We start from the raw sequence: 27,269 nt of genomic DNA, 5'->3' as shown, positions 1-27,269 counted from the left end.
GGGGCGGACACCAACCCCGCTTCTAAAGAAGCGGGACACAAAACCAATGACAATAGATCTCACCAAGACGAAGCAACGCATGCGCTGCAACGCAGGCGAGACCTAAAAACGGGTAACAATGGGAGACTTAACCATCCATCTCTCTGTTCTGGAGTCTGCGTTAGTATTCGGATGATTAATATATGTATGCACTAATCTCCAGCTGCCAGCCCTACAAGTGTCTGAAACAGGAGCATTTCTTATGAGTGCAGCCTAGTTTCCTGTACAAAGGTCTTTGGTTACCTTGCAAGAGTAGGGTCAACACCTGCTAGCAAGTATTGGTGGAGGATACTTTCCCTTATGATGTGGATTGCATAGGAGGCAGACCTATGCACAAGCTGCCATAATTGCTGTTCAGTTTCTCTCAGGTCTGTACTTTCCTGCATGTAATACCTTAGAACTCATTTTACATTGAAGTATGGTGAGCCCTCTCCCTTGGAGAAGAGGGTGGGGGGGGGAGTGGGAGGTGTGCCTTAGTGCATTGGAAAAGTAACTTGCCTGATGCTATGGAGTAAAGACCCAACCCTCAGGAGCTTATTGTCTGATTGTATTGTCATATGTAGGCTGGCCAGATGCCATCAAAAAATGAAAGGGAGGTCTCCTCACAATTCCAGTGACGGGACGAGGAGTGAAAGACAAGCAAGAAATCAAAACAGTCCCTATCATTAACTCGAAAAGGGTAATCCTATCTGTAGTATACCACCATAACTCAAGAGATCCTTACAAATAAAACCACATTCTCAAAGTATATACACAATGCAAAAAAAACACAATTTTTGTAAAATTTGAACAATTTATTACAAACAATATACAGTATCAAATATTAATTACAGTGCCACAATATAAAATAGTTAAAAGAGTGTCAGCACCCTTCCAATGGTTCAGTGGTGCAAATGTTTTAAACACACAAGATCAAGATTAAAAAGCAAATGGCTATTAAAAACAAGTTGTCGACGCAGCGTTTCGGTTTTTATGATGACACCTTCATCAGGACAGGGTTCTATACGGTAAAGAAACATAGTATTAACAAAACATTTTCTTTAAAAAACAACGTTATCATCACTCTTTTGCATTATTCCCATTGCTCTTTTTTATATATATTCAGCTTAATAAATTCCTTCTCAGGTAGAACAAGGGAACACATTTTCTAAAAGATACATATTGTACTGGGGCACGGTAAGCAGTGGTAACTGGATTTCTTGAGTTATGCTGGATCTCTCTGGAGGGTAGTTACTAATGGACCTCGGGGTATATTAAATCACGAGTAGCGATAAGCATATAGGAACAACCAACGACTATTCCTACAGGGGTGTCATTTATGAAACTGGGGATTTATTTTACTTACTTTAAAAAGAACTCTCATTACAATAGAGATGTATTCCTCTGTAATCAATTCGAGGAAAGATTCTGTCAATCATCACAGAACACCATTTAGTAATATTGGTGTAAATGGTCCACACAAATCTTTTGTCTGAAACTAAAAAGAACCTCGCTTAAAACTCATATATTTAATTGTGTAGAGTCTATATACATAGTGGTACTGTAAGGGTCCATCAATTACCTTCACTTTTCCGTGGAGTTTTCTATATGAGAAGGAAAAAGGAGCCACCGTTATAAGGGACTTTTTGGAGTTCTCTATGTATAAAAAATATATTTGTAGGATGTTACAATTTTACTCCTCTAAAATGATATATTACAAATCGTTAATGATTACATTTCTACATAATCATCACACACTTACCCTTGAGTACAGGGGATCAGTCTAAAGTGTAGCACGTGACTGGATGATGTCAAGCTATTTTTTTGTGCTGCCTTTTCTGTTTACTCTATTCGGGTGGTTTGTATTCAATTTACCGCCCTGAAAAAAACATATATTTATATGGTTTTTATATATAGATTGGCGGGCCAGATGCCACCATAGTCTGTCAGCCCTGCTGCAATGGGAATCATTGTCACTTTGGATTGCATGAACTTGTGGATACTTCAATAGGATTGGAAGGAAGTCCTAGGCAAATTGGTAGTTCCAATGAACAGTCTCGTGGGATCTAGATGTGAAGTGTTGGAATTTTGTGTTTTCTGCTGTGACGTTCAAGCCAGCCTGAAGCTTCCTATACTTGGAAGACACTCGCAAGAGAATGGCGCAATAAACTGGTCCACTTTCCAGTTCTGAAAGCTTGGAAGACAAGCATTTGCAATGCAATAGGTCTCGCATTGATGCAAGTTTAAGCTATTGGCATTGTAAATGACAATGCCTTTTATGTATGTGTTAATTGCAATGTCAATAGTTATACACGTTGTATCCCGAGCAGATTGAGCAGTGTATTATACAAGTTACGAGTCCAAAAGAGACATTACAGTCCACATGAGTGTATATCTTCTTCTTTAATGTTCAAAACAGCATCCATATGAGTCCTAGCCAACACGTGTTTCGTCTATTTAGCAGTATATGTATACAGACTTCATCAGGGCCACACATGTAGTGAGATACTGGTGTCACCGGTGACCACCAGTTCCTAAAGGCGCGTTTTGAAGTAAAATAAATGTTCAACAGGAAATCCACGTAAATTCAACACTCCAAGTGTAAAACTGTTGATCCCCTCGTCAGGGAATAATCAAGTCACGCAATCGAGTCAATTGCGGGTTCAAATGAAAGTAGCAAAACGAGTTTGGTGTCTAGATGCCGAACTCGTATTGCTACTTTCATTTAAAAACATTAAAACATACCTTTATACTTCTAAACTTATTTATAAGCACTACATGCCTCATATAAAGTCAGCAATGATTTCACAATCCTTTCACTGATTTTTGCCCTGGTGCAAATTCCTCTGTTTGAAATGGAATGGACTAAAATTGGTTTGCTCCATTCGCTATCGTGCAAACAGCAAAACTAGAGCTATAGACAAGTATGCTTTGTGGGGGGTGTCTTTTGTGCGCCAGGAGGACCAGCATCATGATCGACAGAGCGGCTCTTGTTTGCTTGTGAGCTGTCTAAAGTTCAAACGTATAACTCAGAACTTATATGAGTGAATAGTTGGATAAGTGCTAATAGCACAAATATTCCTATTGTTGAACTGCTCCCTGTTTAATGTACACGCAAGGGAATGTAACTCAATCCGCTACCTGCTCAGAGTCACAGAGACACCATCCCTTTGATGGACTTCAAATGTAGTGAGTCGCAATTTGCAGCTTACCTCATTAATATTCAAGATTTAGGTCAGATTCTGACCCAATATGATTCAGAATTTTAAGAACACACCTATGTGTACACAGGTCGGTTCTTATAATTATTAACTGGTCGCACAAATATTGGTCACATATTATGACCAGTATTTTGTGACGATTAAATAGTGCATCTGACCCGATATCCTGAATAGCCCACTACTCCCTAGTAAGATTTAGGGTTTTTTCTCTCCTCCCTTTGATGAAATGTTTCAACTTGTATTGCCAAATACTGTAGAGTGAAACTGATTATCCGCATCGATGGTGAGGAATCATGCCTTCCCAAGAAAAGTTTGCACAAAGGAGGCCCCTTTGAGCATTTTACTTCACAATTTTCAAATTCCTTAGCATTTCGTGAATATTATAAGCAGTTCTGAGGGGCTTTTATGGAATAATCCATTACTTTCATGGTTTGTCACACAAGCCTGATATTACCAATGGTGTTTGGAGGGTCCCTTACAAGAGAACATAGCAGAAACATTTTCTCAGTACTGTATCTCTAAAAAATGTCTAAAACCCCATGGGTTATATGGAGGTCAAATGAACTGATATGCTGTTTGGTATAACCTCTTACAATTTTCAAGATGAGGTTGATAACTTTCCATTGTTTTTTAAATTTTTATCTTCATCTACTTTGACTTTTCCACCCTGCCTTTTCCAATTACAGTTACAGGCACATACAACTACTGAAATCCTACTTGAAGGTGACAAGGTGGAAAAATGAAAAGTATTGCAATGAGGATTGAAAGCACTGTTGTTACCTTTGCTGCACCTGCTCTGTGTTTGATCAAAGTTAGCACTCCTAGTAGTTTTTTTGGGTTCCTATAATGTACCACTAGCATGAAAGATCTGAACGTTTTTAACTGGGCATGTTGCTATTGGTTGTTGCTATAGACGGAGAACTCAGGTAGTCCCATGCCATTCAATTACATGTTAGATACAAGCATATTAAATTGAGATTAATTGAGGACCATGGTGTAAAAATTGTTTGTGGTTTCATAGAAAAATATTTCCTGAAAGACATTACTGAATAACCATTTCGCATATACTGTTTAATGCAGGGGTCTCCAACCTTTAGTACAATAAGATCTACTTGTGTTCAATGAAAATCATTGTGAGCTACCAACATTTTTTTTATTTTTTTTTATTTTTTTAAAACCTTTATTGTGCACGAAATAAAGAACAAATACGGGCCTACAACCATCCGGCCGGCCACGAACTCTCATATAGCACTAGTGCATGCGATACGGTGACATAGTAATACAGCAGCACATCGGTTATTAAGCAGAAATCAAACTGGAGGACACCGCAAGACCATGACACAGGAGTAATGAAGGTTAAGTTTTTTTAAGTTTTTTGTGCAACTATTGAGTTCAGGTCGTGTTGTTCCGTACTCATAAAATAATAAAATAAGAGCAAGGACCATGCAGGTGGGACATGACATTAGCTACAGTTTACGGTCAATCCAATCTCGACAAGCAAGTCCCAACCAGGCAGGATGGCCACAAAATATCCACGCTACAGGGTAGCAATCTCAACATCCCATTCGTATCTCCGCTGCCACCCCTCACCCAGTATGCCTGAACACGGGCCAAGAGAAAGGAAAAATTATAAAGGAAGCAAAAACAGGTCCCATAGAAACTAACAAAAAATGAAATATAACCCCCCACCCTACACACATGCAGAGGCTATGGCCTACCCCCCCCCCCCCCCCCTAGCAGAGTGTCTGTCGCCCCATAAACCCGAAATACAGCAAGAGAAGAGAAGAAGAAGGAAAAAGGCGAGAGAAGGCAAGAAATTGTAGAAAGAAGAAAAAGGAAGATGATAATAAACGAAGAATTTCAACACTTGAATATAGGGAGGAAGAAAAGAACAAGCTGATCTACCACTCCCAAAAAGAAGGAGGCGGGGAGGAGCCTTCACAATAACAGATCTCCCGGACTCCCAGCCATTTGTAACCCCTACGCCGTTTAGTGTTCTGGTCCGGATCCCCCCGGCCAATCAAATACAAGGTCCGCAGCCATCAACCACAACATCTGCCCCTGAACCACCAGCCCGCAAAAAACAGTCGCCCAATAAAGAAGAAACGAAAATGATAAAACACAATAATTGCGGCTTGAAATGGAGAAGAGGCCAGCGCACAGAACAGGGAGTACAATCTGAAATGGGTGATAGTCGCATATAATACGTAATCAATGCATCAACAAGTGTTTAAGAAAGACCGGGAGGAGGGCCAGTTACACATATACGCGGACTCCGCCGGCCCAATAAACATTCTCCACCCCAATAGCAACATCGAATAAAATCAGCAGCAATCTATCAATTAGGGAGAGTCAATGCACAGTCCGTGGTAAAACAGGCCAAATTCAAGGTCCACACACCCTCCACCCACCCGCCCGGCTGTTAAACAAAGGGAGATCTCCTAGCCCTGGCCCGATCTGGGGCTCGGCCTCTCACCCATTCTACTTGGTAGTCCAGTGCAGTCCAAGGGGACGAGGGAAAATGGCCGCCCGGAGGAGGGGGGAGGTGCATAAGCACAGAGAGAACGGCGTCTGGCCCCAAGAAATGAATCTCCCTCGGTCACAGGCTTCTCCGACATATCCAAGTCCCAAAAGTCACAAAACAGGGCGATCAGAGTCCGTGAGAAGTAAGCTGATGAAGGAGCATGAGGGCGGGCAGCTGATATCCAAAGCCGTGATGCCATGAAGCGATGCACACAGTCAGGCATGGAGCAAGGGGGAAACAGTGTAGCAACGACTGAACTGGTAGTTGGCAACAAGTCGCTACCCTCCACAGCAATGGTTACTGTAGCATCCACTGTATCACTCCGAGGCAACGGTGTGGCGGTAGACTGTATCAGCTCCAAGCCGAAATTTTGTTGGGGACGATTCCCATGCTCCTGGCTGAGAGCGTGGGCGCATGCATCGAGTCTCACCCCCAGTACGCTGTAACTGTGTAGCATCGCCGATCTCAGCTCGCCCAGGGTCGCCAACACGTCTTTAATAGTACAATCAGGCTGTAGTTTCCCCAATTCTGCACGTCCGGGGGAAGAGTGTGTTCCGGCCCCCTGCACGTAAGCGAGCCCGCTGCTTCGTGGAGAGGATGCATAGTCGTCCTCACGGTGGCGAACCACAGGCATCGCCATCTTGTCCTCTATCCAACGAAGTACTGTGGGGGGGAAGGGGGGTCGCAGGACGCGACCGGACAGCAGCTGGCGTTCCCCGGGCTAGCAATATTCCGCCCGATCTGCAGCGGAGCCTGAAAGCCGGCAGCTGTGTGGTGAGGCAGGCGGAACCAAGTGGGGCTCCCCGTCACTGGCCAGAGGGACAAGTAGAGATGAGCAGGAACATGGCGGCCAAGAACAAAGGACTCGCGGACCAGGCACTTCTCCCCTCCACCTCCGTGCAACCCAGCGCATGCACGATAGTCCCTGGCGGCAGGCGGTGCTCACTCCATGCGACAGGGAAGGAGACTCCGTTCTGTCGCACCACCTCCGCAACGGATCGGCTGAGTGAAGGGACGCGAGGTCCGCAGTGCGCAGCGGAGCAGGCAGGGTCCCGGGCCAGGGCGAGCCGGTCAATAGCGTCCGACTCCGGGCGGGTGGAGAGGTCGGAGGAACACCGGTATCATCAGCTCCGCTTCCCGCACGTTTCAAGTCAAAAAGAATTCAGGAGAATACACAGGATTGCGGTGCGGGATTCCGGGGCCGGCGGAGCCGAAAGGCTGTACATCCGCTCAGGTCGCCATCTTGGCTCCAACTACCAACATTTTTAGTGTTTGTAATAGAGACTATTTCATACAAGTTTACATTACTGGCTACTATATGTAAAATCACTAGCCATGATCACCTCAGCGCATCAGAAAGGGTTGCGAGCAGTAATGTAAAAAAATGCTTTATCAATTTGGAATGCCTCTACATAGGTAATACAAAACAGGCATAGTTGCAATGCACCCGGCACAAAAGTAATAATAGTAGTTAGTAACTCTCCACCTATAATGTGTCACTCACAAATCAGCTTTAATTATATTTCGGAAATTCAACCATCTCTCTGACTTTAAAATGGCTACAGTAGCAGCAGCAGCTGGAGCATCTGCACCACCACCACCAAGAGGACCACCACAACATTACATTGGTGGTCAAGAAGAGGAGGAGGAGGAGGAGGAGGAGGAAGGAGGGAGAAGGTGGCTGGCAGAAGACAATACCCCATACAAGCCAAGGCCACACATTGTATGGGAGTTTTTTCTATCCCAGAGGGCAAGAAGAAAGTCAATGCGCCCAAGGTGACTTGCCTAATCTGTGACATGGAACTTTCAAGGGGGAACCCGAACAAAAAATATTCTTTTGGTAATAATACCATGATTGGACACATGCAGCGCAAGCATCCAAACAACTATTCTGCTGCAGAGATGAGAGAACTGGCCAGTAACCCTCCCCAATCTTCAACCACCACCTCCAAAAGAAAGCAACCCACTCCATTGGGACCAGAGACAAGGGAGACAATCCCTTGCATACAATCACGGTTTGGGGAATGCAGAATTACATGTATTTTTTGTGGTAAGACCATCTCCTATGGTGAACAGAGCATCAAGCTCATCCTCCTTGCTGGTGACAACCACAATTGCCCCAAAAAACCCTAATTTTTTCCTTTTTTTCTTTTGCTCCAGTTGAGCCATTTTCAATTCCCTGTTTTTTGATTCTCCCCATAAAAATAACCCAAAAAATGTAAAATAGTTAATAAAAGCCAAAAAAAGTACAAAATGTTCAAAAAACATTAAAAAAATATAAAACACCAAAAAGAAGAAAAAAAACAGTTCTTTTTAGAACTACCTCCAATTTATAAAAAAAGGCTACATTTTTTTAAAACTCTATCATTCTTTTTTCCCCATTGTACGCTCCGCGGTGCGCGTACCGGGCGCTCCCCCCGCGCAAATCGAAAAAAAAAATATATAGCCCCCACATCAAACCTAGTGGGTCAGGGTGGGGTCTACTCTGCCCCCTTATGGTCATTTACCCCTTTGTTTTTGCCACCTCTTGTGTCTCGATCCTACCGAGACACAAGATGGCGGCCGCTCCGGACTGTTTGGAATGTTGAAAGACACCCGAGAGCCAATCAGTTTTCCGCGCGCGAACTTGCGTAGCGCGCTGGTTAGCGCCCCGGTGCACGTACCGGGGCGCGGCCATAGATATATATATTTTTTTACCTAAATTACTCATAATCCACTGGATCACATAAAGGCTATATATATATATATATATATATATATATATATATTTATTTTTAAATATATTTTTATATAGATATATATAACTCCACAACGGCAAGTAAGGAGTGATTAATGGGGGTGGTCGTGAAATTTCCCAGTGTTACCTGTGACATCAGATGGAGTTGTAAAAGGTACTTGACCAAACTAAACGTGTAACATTTGGTAGAGAATGACATTGGGATGTTTCGCCAAAACCTTAATTGAAGATGAAATTAAAAGTTGAATTTCCAACAAGAGGCATTGTGGACCTTGCAGTCCGAACACGGAGCTAAGCTTAAGTGAACTAGGTTTGAGGTGCACTGAAAGACACTCAAGGACACTTCATGTACTAAACATTTTAAAAGAATAAAAACGAGTACTTTCACCTTAACAAAAGAAGAACCTCGAAAATGCAATAAAAAGACTGCCTCTTTAATAAATGGTCATGTGTCCTTCTTCAATGTTGTAGTCACGTTTTAAATATGCAACGACCCCACCCCCAAAACTATGCATATGATTAAGAGGTTACTAACCTCGAAACACGTCATGCTGCCCTGCTTGTAAAACGCTGCTTGCCTGGAAATAAAGATTTGGAATCATGTTGGAGTGGTCGGTCTTTCACGCTGCTGATGGTTTTGCGTGTGCCTTGGTGGATATATATATATATATATATTTTTTTTATATGTATATTTTTTTTTTTACAGAAAAAAAATAAGGGTTAAAGTAACTATATAGTTAGGTGAACCATTCAGTAACAACATAACGTTTTAAACTCTAAAATCACAGAAGTTCATTGGTTATAGTTGTAGTTATCTCAAGTAACTACAACTTGTGCCCTAAGGTAACTATGACTTTTCAATCAATAGTTTCATTGCAAATGTTGCAGTGATATTATTAATGATGTCATAGGAGATGTCATAACTGATGTAACATGTGGGGTAATTAACAGTATATGGCGAGAGCACGAGTTATAGTTACCTTTGCTTTATTGACATAATACTGACAGTGGGTTTTGATCACAGAGAATATGCTTTTATTATAAGTAATAATTGAATTTACCTATGAATATTATTGATTGATGATTGTATCTAAGTACAAAATTATGTCTTTAATGTGGTTTGTTGCTCTTAAACCAAGCTGGTAGACTCCCCTTATAGGTTTGCATGACTCCTTTAGAGGGTCAAAGGTGATTATGTAATGTCTTCTATGGTATTTTCCATCTACCAATCTATATATTTGTTAATGATTGCATGTGTGCGTGCATGCGTGGGTGTCTGTGTGTGTGTGTAATAAATGCACTTTTTTCCTAAAGAAAACTCACTGACTGGACAATCTTTTTTTGAGTGTTATTATTGCATTCCAGCGAATGAAGATTACTATTGCACACCACCTCCCCTTAGTAGCCCTTGGACTGCTCTGCCTCAAGCGCTACAATGGGGTGCTTGGTTCCCAGTACGGACAACTGTGGACCTATTACCTGTGCAGGTCACACAACTAATAATCATTTTTCCTAAAATCTTCAAATGTTTTGATCTCCTACTGGAGTAGTTTAGATACATTAGCTGTAGTCCACTGTTATAAAATAATGTTTCAGTAGGACAAAAATATATGGTTTGCAAATTAAACTTGGCAGCCATTTCAGCCCAAAAAGAACTGTGTGGGATTCTGAGCAGCTTTTAGGCACCAGATGCTTTCGAATCTGCACAGTCCCTTTGAAATAACTTATCTACCCTTGTTTAATAAGAAACTAAAGGTAATGTACTTTGTCAAAAAATGCAGCAATGATATGAAGATTGTAAAAAAGAATCTTTCAATTCATAAAGATACTAAACATGTATTTATGTTATTACCAAAACCAAATGAGACTCCTGCCCTTCATCTGTCTTTATATCCATATTGAGAACTCCTGCCATCGTAAACCTGTGATAAATGTGTTCAATTCCCTGCTGCTTAGAATTAATTTCATCCTTAGTTCAGATTTTTTCTGCTAAACTCCTGATGCAAGAGGTGCTCCTCCAAGCTGCATGCTTTTTTTGAGGATGGCTAACTTTGGGCACACACCCCACTTCCTAGGATAGGTGTAGCCAGGAAGAGGGACTAAGTTGGTAATACTCTTAGGGCCTCATTTATGAGGCCTTGCGTCAGTTTTGCGCTTCCAATGCGTCACTTTTTGTGACGCATCAGAGGCGTAAAACATGCTTCCTGTTGCGCACTATTTACAAAGTGACGCATCTAAGCAGATGCGTCACTTTGCAAACCTCTGCGCTACTTTATACCTGCGTCAGATATAATGTATGCAGGGGGGGCGTTCCCCCCAAAAACAGCCTTGTAAAAGTGACGCAGTGAAATCTATGAGATTTCACTGCGTCACTTCTAGGACGCCATTGCGTCAATATCTTGCGCCTGCCTCACAGCAGGCGTAGGACTGACGCAGGCCCTTTCACATGGGGCTTGCCCCATGTGAAAGGACACATTGCTGGAGTTGCGTCACTTTTGTGACACACTCCAGCAATGCGTCACTTTTGCGCTTACAGATACGTCAGAAATACTGACGTATCTGTATCTCCTTCCGACATGATGCGTCGTACATTAAATATGACGCATCCAGTATGTCGCAAGGAGAGCGCACTGAGAAGTGACGCATCGCTGCTTTCACGCAGCAATGCGTCCTTTCCCATAACTGAGGCCCCTAGTACTTTTAGGATGGAAGTAGATATGCCTTTGTGTCTCAGATACACCTGATCAAGTAGGCCAGGCTCTTCTTGTTAGCCGTCTCTCCTAAATTGTGATTAATGATACTGCCCTGCACTTGTGTAGCTCTAGCCTAACATTGTGATAATTAGGCATCTCTTTGCCCCTTTGAGATCTTCTGTCCCTTAAACTGTCCTCATAATGTCACTAAGTTAGGCACTTTTATTTATTTATTTATTAGCTGTTGCCTCTATTTTCCCTTATTGTTAATTATTGAAACCTACAGTTTTTAGTTATTTATCTATGCACATGACAAGCAACTTATGGTAAAGCCCACAGTTAAGTCATCAGTCCAGGAAAGCTAGCTTCTAAACAGTCTAACTACAATAAATACGCACAACAAGAAGCTTAAGTTATGTCCACTAAAAGCACTGGTGATTTCATTTGGTTGTCATCTGCAAAGTGGGAATGGCACATAATGACCACCTGTGTTTGGACTCTGTCCCACTTCAGCCCAATTTGTCAGGAGCATACATTTCATAAAGGGCAAGGTTTTAGGCTTAAAACAAAAAATACTTTTCATGGCAAATCGGGTTTCTATTGTGTATGGTATCCTCCCCCACTTTAGATTACCAAAACGTGACAACTGTAATTCCTTTCGTGATATCATATCTAGCCTATGAAAATGAATCTGGCCCCCCACAATACCTACTTTAAAGTTTGCCACAAACACTGATTGCTGCTTGGTTTGGTTTGACATTTACCCAGCCTCAAGTCCTCTTCTCTGACTGCCAGTTCATTTGAGAGTAGAGTTTACAGTCCTCTCTATGGCATAGAATGGAATGCAAGTGGAGCTCCAAATTTTCACCCAATGAAGTAGGGACCTTACTTTCCCTCTTACAACTTTAGTTTCACACAGGTCTAGTTCCCTTGATCCTAAACCCATTGCTTCCTTTTCAAATCTCACACCATCCTAGTTGATTTCCTAAGCTACACACTACAAGGACCACTAAGGCTGGGACCACCTTCATAAAGTCTCTTTTTTTTTAAAAACATACTTTTATTGAAACACCTCGACAGAGTAAAAGCAGGATCACTTACAACTCGTAAGCATTTGGTTTTTGTTCTCATCTTATACATAATACATATGTGACCACGTCATACCTACTGGTTACAGATATTTATCGTCAGTCTACCGCTGATCCGACCATACGGGTATTTTTACATTCGGGAGTAAGAACATGACAGTGAAAACGGTAACCAACCATGTTAATGTATGAATTAACTGTGTCTAACTAAACTGGTCCCAACCTCCCTCCCTCCCCACCCCCCTTCCTGGTCTGCCATTCTTGAGTCATATGGCCATCCACTAGATGGACACAATGGTGTCCCGTGTTTTCCTTTGTCTGAGATCCTTAACCCCTTCGACGCTCATGACGAGCTTAGCTCGTCATGAGTTTCGCCTGTCGTACGCTCATGACGAGCTGAGCTCGTCATGAACCGCGGGTTTTCGCAAAAGTCAGCGCACAGCAGGAAAACGCGTAGCACGCATGGTGTTAAGAGGTGGTCTGAGGTCTGTGCGGATCTATATATTTTATCTTCATAAAGTCTCTTAAACCCTAACTCTTCCCCAAGCTGTCTAATCTGTTTGTAGCATCTCAACTAGTGGCCAGCTCCAAAAGTTCAGACCACCCAAGGCCCGATCACTCTATAAAGCCTTTCAGTAGAACAAAGAAGTATGTTCAAGTCAGCCTGTGTAATCCATAATGCTATGGATAGGGAGGCCCCAGAATACCTGGAGGGGAAATTAGTTATCTCAGGACAATCTCACTCTCTAAGAAGTAGTTTCTAAAGGGCATATTTATCAATAAATCACAGCGCAGCACGCCTGCTTGCTACAGTGCATGATGGGGAAATGGCAGGAATGCACCGCATTTAACATCATATGGCCCATTCCTGTCCTTTTACCTGCACCGGTGCACAATGTGCTGCCTAGCACCAACGGAGGCACTCTTGCACCATTGACCAATGGTGCCTGCATTGTAAACAGGATTTTTTTTGCGCAGGAAGAGACACCTTCCTGCACAAAACCAATCCCTGAGGCGTTTTCCTCTTTCTGTGGGTGCTGCAGAATGCAACACCAACAGAAAGAGGAAAGAACAAGGAGAAATAAAGGTATTTTTCCTTGTTACCCCTCACCTGGGGAGGCGTAGCATTTTGACGCATTCCCAGGTCTACCAGTAATGGTCAATCTGGAAATGTGCCAAAATCTATACATGGCTGCATGGGAACAACCAGGCTCCACCCATAGAAAGCCTCCATGGAGCAAAGTAACGCAACACAGTGATTTGCGCTACATTGCGTTATCCAGATCTAGCAAGCCACTCAGGGCCACGCAAGGTGGCATTGCATGGCTTGATAACGCCAGCTTAAGAGTTGCGTTGCAAGGGCGATGCAACTCTTTGATAAATTTGGTCCCCAATTTATAAACACCATTCTTAAAACATCAGGAACTATGTGAGAAGCTTTCTCGGGCAAGGCTCTAAAAATGTGGCACTCTATCCCTCCAGCTATAAGAATATGTCCCACATGTTCCAGTTTTAGAACAGAGTTTACGGTCTTTCTCCTTCTGGGTCACTTCTAGGCCTCTCCTAGTTCTAAAAGCCCTTAAGGAATGACACCGTTTGGGATGTCCAAACGAGATCAGGAATTATGCCTTTTGCAAACTCTTAGGGATGCCATAATATAGGTAGTAATCCCCCCTTATCAATTACACTACTGGAATGTTGATCTGGTTGCAATCTTCACCCATTAGATGTATACCTTTATAGTGTATAATCCGTATTATTAACACCAGTATGTGATATATTCTCTTATAGTTCATGTTGCTGCCTAAAGTGCTCTACGAATATGTGATGTTACAATGCGATCAAAATGATCACGGTATGTAACATCGCCTGATTTTACAACGCAAGTCGTTACAACGACTTGAGCTGGAGGGCGCTGGACTTAGGAATAGTAAGGTTTACTATTCCAACACCAGTCTACGTACAGTCGGGAAGGTGTTGGAATAGTAAATCTTACTATTCCTTAGGTTACAGCGCCATTCATCGCAAGCCTATGTAACGACTTGCGTTGTAACGGCTGCGTTATAAATGCAGTGCAGTGTAATCATCGCGATGTAAAGGATATTTCCTGTGCTCTACTGCCCTTGTGGGTCTGGTTGGCCTTTAGAAAATCTGCAAATTACTACGAGTGAGCACTGGTGGTGTAAGGGCGCTTTGCAAGCATTGTATCGATTATCAATAATATACTTATTTTTTTGGCTATTATCATTGCATTTATGGGATCATGTGCAAGGAACAGGTTGCGACCCATAAGGTTTATATGTGTTTTTTTGTTTTCTTTATTTCCAGGTGTCAGGTGTGTGATCGCGGCTCCTCTCTGTCTTGTGGGTATTAATATGTTCTACATCATCGGCCACCGGACTCTGGGAAGATAACTGAAGCAGCAGTGTGCTGGTAAGTTAATAAAGCCGCCAGTATATTATGAAATATTCCCCCTTTGGAGCATTTCATAAAGGCAGCGGGGTTAATTAAAAAGGCCCAATAAGGTTGTTCACTCACTTCAAGGGTTTTGCAGATCACGAGGAATGGAATAGTAATTAAACTTTGCTTGTCGTTTCAGGCCCATTTAAGGAGTAGCTTCTCCTCGTGGAGGAATGATTGACACAATATTATTATTTGCACGTTTTGTTATAATTTAATAGAAGGTGATAAAAAGAAAATATGGCTTTGGGACAGGGCCGGCCTGTGATGGGGATCTGCGTGTGCTTAAAATCATTTGTTTTGCCTTGTTTATTTAGAAGCACACGCAGGTCCTATCAACGAAATCAGCCCCCACCGCAGTGAAATCAGCCCGAGCTTGGCAGCACACCAAAACGCCCGGTAGCTTGCTAGCATCCTTCACTTAATGCATGGGTACTTGCAAACACTTTTCAAGGGTCCAAAAAGTTTGGTCTGTGATGTGACCAAGGGCTTCATTGATACCAGCCGGGTAGCAGTCGAGGGGCCAGGGTGCGGTAAGGTGGATGTAAGTGTCGCAAAGCATGTACATCTAGTGACTGAATTGCATAATGTGAAACCAGAAAACCTGCATCAATCCATGTAACCCCACTTGCCCAAATTGTGTGATCCTAGGCAGTTGTTTAATTTCACTTTCTCTCCTTTTCGTCATCATAACATATAAGAGGATGCATGACTTCAGGATGTGCACTGTACAAAACCTGCTCCTATCTTTGATTTAATAAACCAAGGGGCAGATTTACAAGCCCCCTGCGCCTCTTTTACGCTGCCGTTGCGTCACTTTTTTACTGCAGCTGTGGTGCAAAAGGTGCGCCATGGTGCGGGGTATTTACAATATGATGCATCTCCCAGATGCGTCACGTTGTAAAGGCCTGCGACAGAAGGAGGCGTTCCATTCCAGGTGGGGTGTTCCGGCGCAGGAACGCCTCCCAAAAGTGGCTGAGTGAAATCTACAAGATTTCACTCACTCACTTTTGGGCCCATGCTGCGTGAAAACCCTGCGCCTGCTTGAAGCAGGCGTAAGGATTGACGCAGCATTGTGGAGATAGGGCCCCCCAAAGCATTGCTGGAGCTGCGTCGCGCTTGCGACGGAACTCCAGCAATGCACCGCTTTTACGGCACAGATCTGTGCCCTTTTTGCCCAATGGAGCGCCGCATTGTAAATGCGGCGCATCCAGGGTGGCGGAGCTGCGGCGCACAATAACTGGCGCATCCCTGCTGATATGCAGGGATGCGCCAGTTATTGTAAATCTGCCCCTATATTGTTATCTATAATAGCAACCCAGGCCACCTAAAGGGTGTACAAAGCAACTGACTTGCCTCTAAGTTCACTATTAACATTATTGTCAGGATGGGGAGAAGCATGAATACTTCTAAAATCATGTATGAAAACACTTCAAAAAATACTTCCCAATGCACTGATATTATCTGATGTACTAAGGTGAAAAGATTCAAATGTTAATGAAATACACTTTTGGGATTTTGAAGAGACGTTATCATATTTTTACACTTTTGCTGAAAGATGTCTTCAAACATGAAGGTGTTCCTAAAGTTAAGTGGTGCAGGACACCTTCTTTTCTTCTACTTTGGTTAACCTAATAATAAATAAATGCCTGTTTATAGTTGAGTAAACAGCAGCCCAGTGCTGGTGTTGGATAGGGGGCCGCATGTAAAGGCCAGAAGGGCCGCATGCAGCCCTCCGGCTGTACTTTGAGGATCACCGATTATTAGAACATTGGAATGTTGGGAGCTCCATTGAAAACAATGGAGTGCTCTGGGCTTATAATGGCTGGTATAAGCCCGGAGCTCCAACATTCCAAAGTTTCTTTGTTCACAGCTCTGGCTGTGAACAAAGGCTTCAGGGAGCCTGAGGGGATTCCAATACCCTCACGCTTCCAAAAGGCTTTGTTTTTTTTGTTAGAACATTCTGTCCTCTAGTGACAGAATGTTCTAATAGCCTTATAGCCCTTCGTAGATGGGCTATATCGCTATTAAAGTCCCTCTCCCTTGTTAAAGGCCCTCTCCTTCGGCTCGGGCCTTTAACGCTGGAGAGGGCCTTTAATAGCCGGTGTAGCCCTTTACGGCGGGCTATAAGGCTATAATATATTGATGTTTTATTGCTTTTGTTAGGTTCTCTACATCATCAGTAGCTTGTGTTCTTTTAATGTGAAAATGGCATGGCACTGGAACAACGGTCCGACTGGAACAACTGCTGTACTGTTGTTAACTGTGCACTTTCTACCTTTGCCAATGATTTCCCCTATTTTAAATTCCTTGTTTGTAATTGTAATGGTTTTAATTAACCGTACACAATACAGATATACTCACTGTATGAACTAAAGAGTACTCAGACTAAAACACTGTTCTTGGCATAGATAAGGTCACAGAGAAGACCTGCCACAAAATCTAATTCTAGTCACTGGAATTGTTTCCAACAGCTTAAAAAGCCCCTAACATATTTCTCAGCAAGCTGACCCGCAGTAAGCCCAAGAGACGCAACCAACATGTTTCCATTCAATAAGAGAATGTAAGTTATTGCTTAACTGCAGCGTCAGCAATTTGCCACATGTTAACTTAGGAATGACTCTTTTTTGCAATTTCATACTTTAATTTTATGAATAGTAAACTGAAGGTAGGAAACGGTTAAAAACATGATTTCTGCTCTTACGAAATTATGGAGGCAGCCATGAAATTGCATCCTAGGCCAGTCCAACTGTGTCAAGTAGAAACACATGTCCAAAATACGACGCGTGCAAATTGAGCCAAATGTCTGGTGACATCATCTATGAAATATCCATGCAAATATCACACAACACAACAAATCCCAACAACGATGGCTCGATTGCACGTCCAACAACATATGCTCATAGGTATGTCATCAACAAGAATGCTAATCCACAACACGGTAATGCGAGAATCACTGAACCCCGATGATCACACTAGGTTAAGAAAGGAGAAGCGACAAATGACAGTCAGACCTGCCAACTTGTGCATTTTTTTGCCGTGTGAGGAGGGGAAGTGGTCATGAAGGGGCGGGGCTTAGTGCTGAGCACAGCCTGAGACACTTCTAAATCAACAGCTCCCCCCCAGGACAAGCCTCCACCCCTCCCAAACATCAAAATCAAAGCTTTTGAGGCTGCCACTGATGTCCTGGGGAGGTTTCCTACCTCATAATGACATCTGCTGAGCTAAACCTCCAAACAATTAGGTGGAAACCTGCTCTCTGCAGGGGTTTCCAGCTAATTGTGTGCACTATGTGATATCTGCTGCTCACCGGGTGACAGTGTGAAAGTAGCCGATATTGTGTGGCACAAGTGGCACTGTGTGAATTGGCAGGTCTGCAAAGGACAAAACGCAGTGTATAGGCGTGAGACGTAAATACAGTGGACCGAAACTATTGCTGTCAATATGATGTCTATTCTTCATTGCTAAAATGGGATCTCCTGCTCAAAATCCCTTTACTAGCTGTATAACTAGGTGAAGTTGCATTCCACATGTAGGCCAAATTAACATTCATCCCCATCCCTCAAAAAACATACACTTTTCCACACAATAAACTAATATTAAGAAAAGAAAATCGTGGGAATATCATACCAAAGAGAATCAGGTCTGACATACAAGGCAAAGACAGCACAGCTACCACTGTCAACAAGAGGCATACAAAAAACCAGGGAGGAGATGCAGCACAAAGTGGCATAAAGGGGTCAAAACACTCACGGGAACTATGTTAAAATAAACAAAACATAATGAAGAAATGTGACTTTCTTTTAAATAATTCTAAAGGAATAAATAGCATGGAAACAATGTACATTTTTTATATATTTTAAAATATTTATGGAACATTAATTGCAAATTCGCAAGGGTCGAATTTAAGGTTAGGAAAAGTTTAGAGTAAATTGAAGGGCTAAAGTTGGGCTTGATGTTGTATTTTTTTCATTGTGGCATTCTTTGTCATAGGTTCATCATTACTATCAACACCTAACACAGAATGAGACATTTGTCATTATCAATGATCAATTCTTCATTTGGGGTTTGTCATTCTGTTTTTCATGAAAGAGCTATTCATATCAACACAGATCCCAGCCACCACCATGCTTACAAATGATTAAGCATGTGGCACCATCACCCTTATAACGTCCTTTGGATTAATCCACAACATGTACAGATGGCAGCGATCGCCTACCTGTCCAATGTACCTGGAGCGTGCGATGCTACAAATGCAATCCTGCGTCACCACCACAGGAGGCGTCAGCGTCATGGCCAAGACAAAGAGCTATGTTAAGGGGAGCTGCTAACTACTGCATAGAGCAATTCCGTATCACAAGCAGGAGGGTTGCAGGCCTAGACGCACTACTCACTGAAGAAGCCACAAGTGTACCTACGCCCAACCTTAACCTAAAATGCAATCATGCATTGATGAGCCCACACTTACTCTAAGCTTCAAGCACTAAACCAACCAGAAGGCCTGCCAACTGCACATGCAGCCATCACACGTCCACCCCAGAACGACCAGTTTTAAACCACATGGCACCCGACATTCCGAGCCAAAGCATGCCACAACTTTAACCTTGCCTGTCAACTAGTGCAGTGCAGCTGCTTCACTTCCCATATGCAAATAGCTCACCAGCAGGCAAAAAAATGACTGCATCAAAATGGCTGTGTGCCTTGGAGGATATTCACATGTAAATATTCCGGCCTCGAGTACTGACATGCTTCGGTTGAACAGCAGCAGTAGTGCACACCCTTGCAATCTGTGACCTTTACACTACCTCAGAGTGCCTTATGCCCCGAAGGTTTCAATCCGTAGGGATGCTAAAGGTGGCTACGATTGCCACAGATGTCACTACTAGCAACACCGGTTCAGGAGCAGCGACCACCATGGCATTTCACTTATGAAGGAAGTGAAAACGTGGCAGGTTTCAGCTGGAAAGACACCTGACTTAGCCAAAGACCCGGGTCTCATTTTTAATACTGTCTGGGTGCTTCAGGGATGGAAGTGCCAGTAGATACCTGCTGTCAAATATATCCCCACCCTGGTGAATAAGTCTTGAAGAGCAGCTAGAGTCCTGGGAGCATGAGTGGAAAGGAAAGATAGGCCTTAGGCATCTGACTGGGCAGGACTTCAGGATTCAACTAGAGAGGCTCCTGGGTGAAGAGGTGGGTCTTTAAAGATCTTCTGAATTTAAGGTAATTGTTTTCTAGTTTCAAAAGCAGAAGTAAGGAGTTCCACAGGGAGGAGCCTTGAAGGACATATTGATCACCATATGTCTTGCATCTAAAGGGTCATGTTGTTGGTGGACCTTCTGCCTATGGTTGGTTGGTGAGTGACCATGAAGTACTTTGTTCACAATGCAGAGGAGTTTTAAGGGGGCTATTTTTTTTACTGGGAGGTGGTGAAGGGATTGCGGGGTAGTTGTTATGTGATTGTGTCATTTCAAACCAGACAACAGACGAGCTGTATAGTTTGGAACTCTGGAGTTCTGATAGAGAGGTACTGGAGAGACATTATAAAAGCTGTTGCAGTAGTAAAGTAAATAAGTTATTATAGCTTTATTTTGTTTAAAAACCTAAAAAGCACAAATACATATTACATATAAAACAAATAATGTTTGATCATACAGTACAAAGCAGTTAAAGCTACCTAGATCATTTCAGTGGTACCCTAGTGTACATCTAGTTAGTTACAAAAAGCCACCATCAGTGTGAAATACAATCACCCTTTTAACAAATGCCTAACCATCATCACTTATCTTCCCAGAGCCACAAAGAGGAATACAGGTTTGTCCTACAGACCCTTAGGCACACTTTCACTAAGTAAAATTAAATCCAAGTAATTTGTCCATACTTAGATCACCATAATAGGTGGATTAATCAGCTATCAAAAAATTGATATGATTTTGTAAGTGACTATTATATCATCGAGGTGCTAACTCTTCAAAATCAGTTCTGAAGGAATATTAGTTCAATCAAATTAAAACTTTAAAACTATAGAACATTAAAAAAAAATGACGGAACGTTATAAGTACAAAATAACAATGGGCTTGCAGCTATTACCCTTCTTTCTCAATGCTAGATTGTTCGCTTCAAACATTTTCTGTGAGAATTTTGGTATGACTTTCATTACCATTTGGGTCCACAAAATTTGTAGTAAGCCAAGTATGATATGACCACTCCACATGAAAGCAACAGTAAAATCTCTTTTAGCAGATATAAATGGTAGAATATTGTTTAGGAAACAGCATTTCTTATTCGTATATAATGTACATGCAGCCTCACATGCATTGCAGTTTCTATATATTTTTATGTAGATGCAAAAGAGGTCTCTCTACTCTAAGAGACTGGGTTTCGTAATAGACTTAACAGTCACAAGTAAATTCTCTTGGAGACCTAAAATCAGTCACTTCATTTATTCAAAACTACTTCAATACTGCTCTCTCGTACACACCAGTCTTGAAAGAGCCAGAGAGACAATTATCAAATTTAATATAAAAAATAGATTCAGTAGATTCATACAAAAAAACACAGTTCAATCTAAAAACAGGTAATATATAGTATTTATTTATTTATTTATTTGAAAGTTTTATATAGCGCGAACAGGATCTTTGCAGATATCAGAGCGCTTTACACGGCTGGGAATGCCAGCAAGAGATTGGGGTTACACATAGGTAGAACACATCAATAATACAAATATAACAGTTAAATGTGTGCATAGATAGTCAGTAGCATCGATAATGCCAGCAAGAGATTGGGGTTACCCATAGGTAGAACAACACATCAATCATACAAATATAACAGTTAAATGTGTGCATAGATAGTCAGTAGCATCGATAATGCCAGCAAGAGATTGGGGTTACCCATAGGTAGAACAACACATCAATAATACAAATATAACAGTTAAATGTGTGCATAGATAGTCAGTAGCATCGATAATACAGGTGAGATACATAGTCATAAAGTTCGAACAGCGATTTAAATGTGTGCGTAGATGGTAGTAGCAACAATAATTCAGGTGAGATACATAATCATACATGATCATACATGCATAGAGATCGAGCAAAGTAATACAGGTCGGAGTAGGGTCTTTCCGAAAACCACGCTAATCGGTCAAGTGTATTTGGCCATAAAAATGGCTTTTACTTCTTTCTTAAAAAGAGTGAAGGAGGAGATGAGCCTGGTTTCAGGGGGGAGTGAGTTCCAGATCCTGGGTGCCATTCCTGAGAAAGAGCGTTTATATGTTTTTACCTTCCGGAATCTTCGAGGTTTTAGCAGAAGGTTGTCTGTGCCTCTAGTGATTCTAGAGCCGCCAGAGATTGACAGCTTCTGAGTGAGGTATCTGGGGGAGCTCAGGTGTAGAGCCTTGTGTGTCATGCAGGCGATTTTCAGATGTATTCTGGCTTCAAAAGGCAGCCAGTCCAGTGTTTTCAGATCAGGGGTGATGTGAGAGTGTTTTTTTGATCCAGTGATGAGTCTGGCTGCAGCGTTTAGAGAGGCTCTTAGGGGTGCAGTGCTGATTAACGGGAGACCGCAAAGTGCGATGCTGCCGTATTCAATTCGAGGGATAACTAGAGCTTGTACTGCAGTTTGGAAGTCTTTGGCTGGCAGGAAGGGTTTAAGCTTCCTCAGTGTATTGATTTGGAAGTTCGCTCCCTTAGTAGCCTTGCTGATATGATGTTGCATGTTAAGGTTGGAGTCAAGGGTTATGCCTAAAGATTTCGCTGAGTCCACTATGATGGGTTGGACATTGAGTGCAGTTAACTGTTTAAGCCAGGTTTGCGTGATGGGGATCTTCGCCGGGGGTGAGATCAGCAGGAATTCTGTTTTCAGCGCATTGAGTTTGAGATGATTATCTGCAAGCCAGGATTGAGTGCTTCTGATCGTAGAGTTCAGTAGTAAAATGTCGTTGGGGGATTGTAATTTGAGATATAGTTGGGTGTCATCTGCGTACATGTGAAAGAGTACATTGGATGCTCGGAGCAAGGTGGTGAGAGGTTCCATAACTAGGTTGAACAGGGTTGGTGATAGGGAAGATCCTTGTGGGACGCCTAACGATACAGGTATTGGAGAGGACATCCGGTTGTTACTCTTGAATTTCTGTGACCTGTTGTGTAAAAAGGAGGTGAACCACTTGAGAACAGTCCCAGAAAGACCCATTCTTGTGCTCAGAAGCTCGAGTAACTTCTCGTGTTTGACAGTGTCGAATGCTGAAGAGAGATCAAGCAGGATGAGGAGGCAGGTATCACCTTGATCTAGAATTTGAAGGGCGTCGTCAATTATGTGCGTCATAGCTGATTCAGTGCTGTGTCCTGCACGGAACCCTGATTGATGCGGGTTGAGGAGATCAAATTGGTCGATATGTTTAGTCAGTTGTAGTTGAGCGCATTTTTCCAGTAATTTGGCGAGAGTGGGAATATTGGTAATGGGACGGTAGTTGTTTAAGTCGGATGGGTCGGCAGTAGGTTTCTTTAGCAAAGGTGTGACTTGTCCAATTTTGAGGGAGTCAGGGAACGTTCCTTCTTGGAGCGAGCTGTTGATGATTTTAGTCCAGAGGGGAAGGAGCAGTGGGATGAAATCTTTGACAGCGTTGGCAGGGAGGGGATCCGAGAGGTGATTGGAAGGTTTCAAGGTGCTGAGCAGTTTGCCTATTTCTTCTTCGGAGTAGGTTTCAAAGGTTGACCAAGTTGCATTGTTTTTAGGTTCGGTGGGTGTTATGCAATTGAGAGTGCTGTGGAGTCTTGCGTCCGCGCGGAGGTCATTCTTTATGTTGTCAGTTTTTTGGGTAAAGAAAGTGGCGAAGTCATCACATGAGGGTGCTTCGTGCACGGTACTGAGAGGTTGGGGTTGTTCCTTGACTTGTGTTCTGATTAACTCAAACAGTTTTCTAGGGCGGTTTTTTGCTTGGTCAAGCTGGAGGCTGAAGAAGTTTGCTTTCGAGCGCTTTATTTTCCTGAAGTAGGAGTTTCTCTTTGTCTTCAGGGTTTTTAGGTGTAGTGCAGAGGGAGCTGTCCTCCAGGTGCGCTCTGCCAGTCTCATGGCTCGTCTATCTTCATTGAGACTCCCGTCGTACCATGGTTTGGAGATTTTAGCGGGGACTCTTTTTAGCTGCATGGGAGCAGCCTCATCAATTATTGAGGTAACTGCACTAAGATAGTGGTCAGTCAGAGATTGGACATCTGTAACGCCAGTAGGGGGGAGTAGGAGGTCGCGACTGTTCTGAGGTAAGGATAATGGGTTGAGTCTTTTCAGGTCTCTTTTCCAAACTTTAGGTCTGGTGGGTTGAACAGAGTTGAGTTTGACTTTTTCATTGATGTGAAATGTAACAATATGATGGTCTGACCAGTCACAGGGTTGAATAGCCTCAAGTTGAATAGCGCCCTCTTTGGCGATGATGAGGTCGAGGATGGAGCCTTTCACGTGGGTCGGGCTGTTGCATAATTGTGTGAGGTCCAGGGCGCTGAGGAAGCTTTTAAGACTATTTACCACCGCATCGTTAAGATCGTTCCAATGGAGGTTGAAGTCGCCCAGGTATATTTGGGTGAGCTGTCGTCCTGCGTTGGTTGAAATCAGGTCCATCATTTGCTGGGCGAAGGTGAGGTGGTCTCTGGGAGGGTGGTAAATGCTATGGAGAGAGCAAATCGGTTTGCCATCACTGATGATATCGAGGCAGATGTATTCGTAGGAAGTTGGAGAGGGTAGGGACGGCATGGGGACTTTCAGAACAGAAAGGCTGTTCCTGTATATGCATGCGATTCCGCCACCTATCTTGCCAGACCTGTCAAGCCTAATGATGTGGTAGTTAGGGGGGACCAGAATGTCCATTATAGGTGTAGAGGATTCGGTTAACCAGGTTTCAGTCAGGATGATTAGGTCAAGGTCCAATCTGAGGATGAGATCAGCGATGGCGGCGGAGTGTTTAGAAGCCGATCTGCAGTTTATGAGAGTGCATTTGAGACGGGGTGTGTCTGGAGAGGAAGAGGGTGCTAGAGAGAGGGGGACTTTTCTAAGGTTATTAGGGACGGATATTCTGTTGTTGAGAGTGGAGGATCTACGGGGGTTTGAGTGTATTGTGGGGATGGGGAGGTGCGGAGCCGTTGTGAGGTTTAGGGGAGCTTGGTCGTAGGAGCGGAGGAGGGAGAGAGTGTCGAGGTCCGAGTGGGAGTTGCATGAACGAAGGGGGCGGTTGTTGCGATTGTGGGAGGGGATCGCAGTCCAGTGAATGTGGCGGTTGTGCTTGTTGCGATTGAGGGCATGGATCGCGGTCCGGTGCGTGGGACATGGCTTAGGAGCGTCGTCCGGACGGGAGGGGAGCATGTTGAGAGGGGAGATGGTGGTGGGTGAGGCGAGTCTAGGGGGTGTGGTGATCAGCTCTTTGATGATGTGCATGTCATCCTTGATGGTGTGAATTTCTTCTTTGAGTTGTAGGAGGAAGGACATAATCTTGTCTAGCGTGGGGTGAGTATTAGTGCTGGGGGTGGAAGTCATGGTTGGGTGGCTCATAGGTACAGAGGTTAAAAGGAGAAACAACACATAAGACATACACATTTGTCATAAAATTGTCTTAATTGGTACGAATCCATAAGGGTAGCACATTGTAAAAAAGAAATTCTCAACATGTGAAAATTTTCCTCAAATTTAACAAAACTAGGCATCGACACATTTCGGTGGATAATGCAGGATAAAACCACCTTCTTCATGACAACAAAAATATTTCCCTCCTAACGATTTATACAATATTTGCCACTATTAACACTAAGGTAAGGCAAGAAAAGCTCTGCTTGGACCTTTGTTCAACCTTGGAATTGAAACCCTAATCCTATTTTCAATTCATACCACTCCTGGAATATTTGTTCAAAACATGTAGCGGTAGACAAAGCCACTAATAAGGCATTCAATATATTTAATTTAGATTCAGTTCAGTTCACAGAGTTTTGCCTACTTCGCACTCCACTTGAAGCACAGAGTTTTGCAGAAGCTTTGTCTACTCCATGTGGCGGAGTTTACCAGTGCTCAGTGCTGCTCACTCTAGTTTTAAAAATCCTGAAAACTTCTTAATCCCTCTGTGGGCAGGCCCTGCACGGCCGCTCCCCTCCCCTCCCCACCTCTCCATTGGTGACACCGCCTGGGCGAATGGCGCAGCACGCACTGGCCCAAGCCAGTCTGTAACTGGAGCGCTGCTGTCACCTCTCCCTGTCTCCTGGATGTGGTAGTGGGTCTGCAGCCCTAATGTCTTCCGCACGGTTCAGTCGGAGCAGGCGTCAGGGTATTCACCTGTTACAACGCATTTTTTACTCCGCACTACCACTACAACGCAGGCATTACAACGCAATACGTTACAACGCATTGCGCTGGGGGGCACTCTAGGATAAGAGGTAAGTTTAATTTACTATCCAACACCTTCCCTAGGGTCCACGGGGACTGGAGTTAGAATAGTAAATTATACTTACCACTATCCAGCACCCCAAAGCGCTATGCGTTGTAGCGGTATGCGTTGTAAATACCGCGTTGTAATGGTACGCGGAGTAAAAGTATGCGTTGTAACGACATACATCCGGCGTCAGAGGAGACCGCCACCTTCTGTCGGTGCCCTGGGATCCATCAGTGGATTGTACCTGTGGAAACCTTCAGCGCGGTTTGGGCGGCAGACTCTTTCATACTGGATGGATTATGGGTTTCTAAACATGAGGCAGGTAAGGAACCTGCTAAGACCAGCGCGGAATCTTGTCCATGGGGGCTAGACAGTTGGGACCTCATGAGATGATACATGTGTGCAGAGGAGGCATGCTCTGATACAATAGTGTTATCTGTATTGCACACAGTCTACTTGGTCTGGTATGACTGTCTGCTGTCTGTGGTTCCTTTTAGGCAATTCTGCAGCTTGCATCACAGACTGTTGACTGAGACACGCCCTGACGATATCTTGGTCGGTCTAATTGAGGTGGCAGGTTTTATTCAGTGACTTTGGGGATTTATTCAGTGAGTGTAGGGTGTATGACTGTGGGGCTTTATTCAGTGAGTGGCGGGTGTATGACTTTGGGGTTAATTCAGTGACTAGAGGGTGTACGGCATCTCATTATTATGACATTGCATCGCAGCACAGTTCAGGTAGCTTGGTTTCCATCACAGACCGCAGCCAGATAAGGCTTACCTGAAGACCATCCTCAGCTCAGGAGAGCGCTGCATTGAGGGATCTGCCCCTGTCCAATTACGGGTCACAACTAATGGAGTCGATTCTGGCAGCTTTAAGAATCTTCAACCCGTTGCGGCATTAAAAAATGACATGTTGCCTCTGTGAATTGGCCACCCTTGCTACCTTCTCAGTCAAACATTATTCTCAACCTGGCCTAATGTTTTCCTGCATCATCATAGCCATAGTCGTCCTCAAAGGAAAGGATAGGACCCTTCAACCTTCAGCCATCCCCAGGTTACCAAAGTCCTGATGCGACCCTAATAATGGATATAGAGTTGAAACGCCATCGACTGACGAAAAAGACAGAT

The 27,269-nt window shown here is 43.3% G+C and overlaps 1 protein-coding gene across 2 annotated transcripts in view; it reads left to right on the top strand.

Annotated features, from left to right (window-relative positions):
• RBPMS (RNA binding protein, mRNA processing factor) overlaps positions 1-27,269 on the top strand; it is a 678,829-nt gene that overhangs the window by 635,116 nt on the left and 16,444 nt on the right. For both annotated transcript variants that reach the window (XM_086961708.1, XM_086961707.1), the window contains one exon: positions 14,610-14,714. In XM_086961708.1, coding sequence (XP_086817834.1) covers positions 14,610-14,655 — 46 coding nt within the window. In that variant the 3' untranslated portion in view covers positions 14,656-14,714. The remainder of the gene's footprint in view (positions 1-14,609; positions 14,715-27,269) is intronic.

The sequence above is a fragment of the Lissotriton vulgaris genome, chromosome 3_1 (genome assembly GCF_964263255.1).
Source record: "Lissotriton vulgaris chromosome 3_1, aLisVul1.2, whole genome shotgun sequence".
Classification (NCBI taxonomy): Eukaryota; Metazoa; Chordata; class Amphibia; order Caudata; family Salamandridae; genus Lissotriton; species Lissotriton vulgaris.
This window is presented reverse-complemented; position numbering and strand designations above follow the sequence as displayed.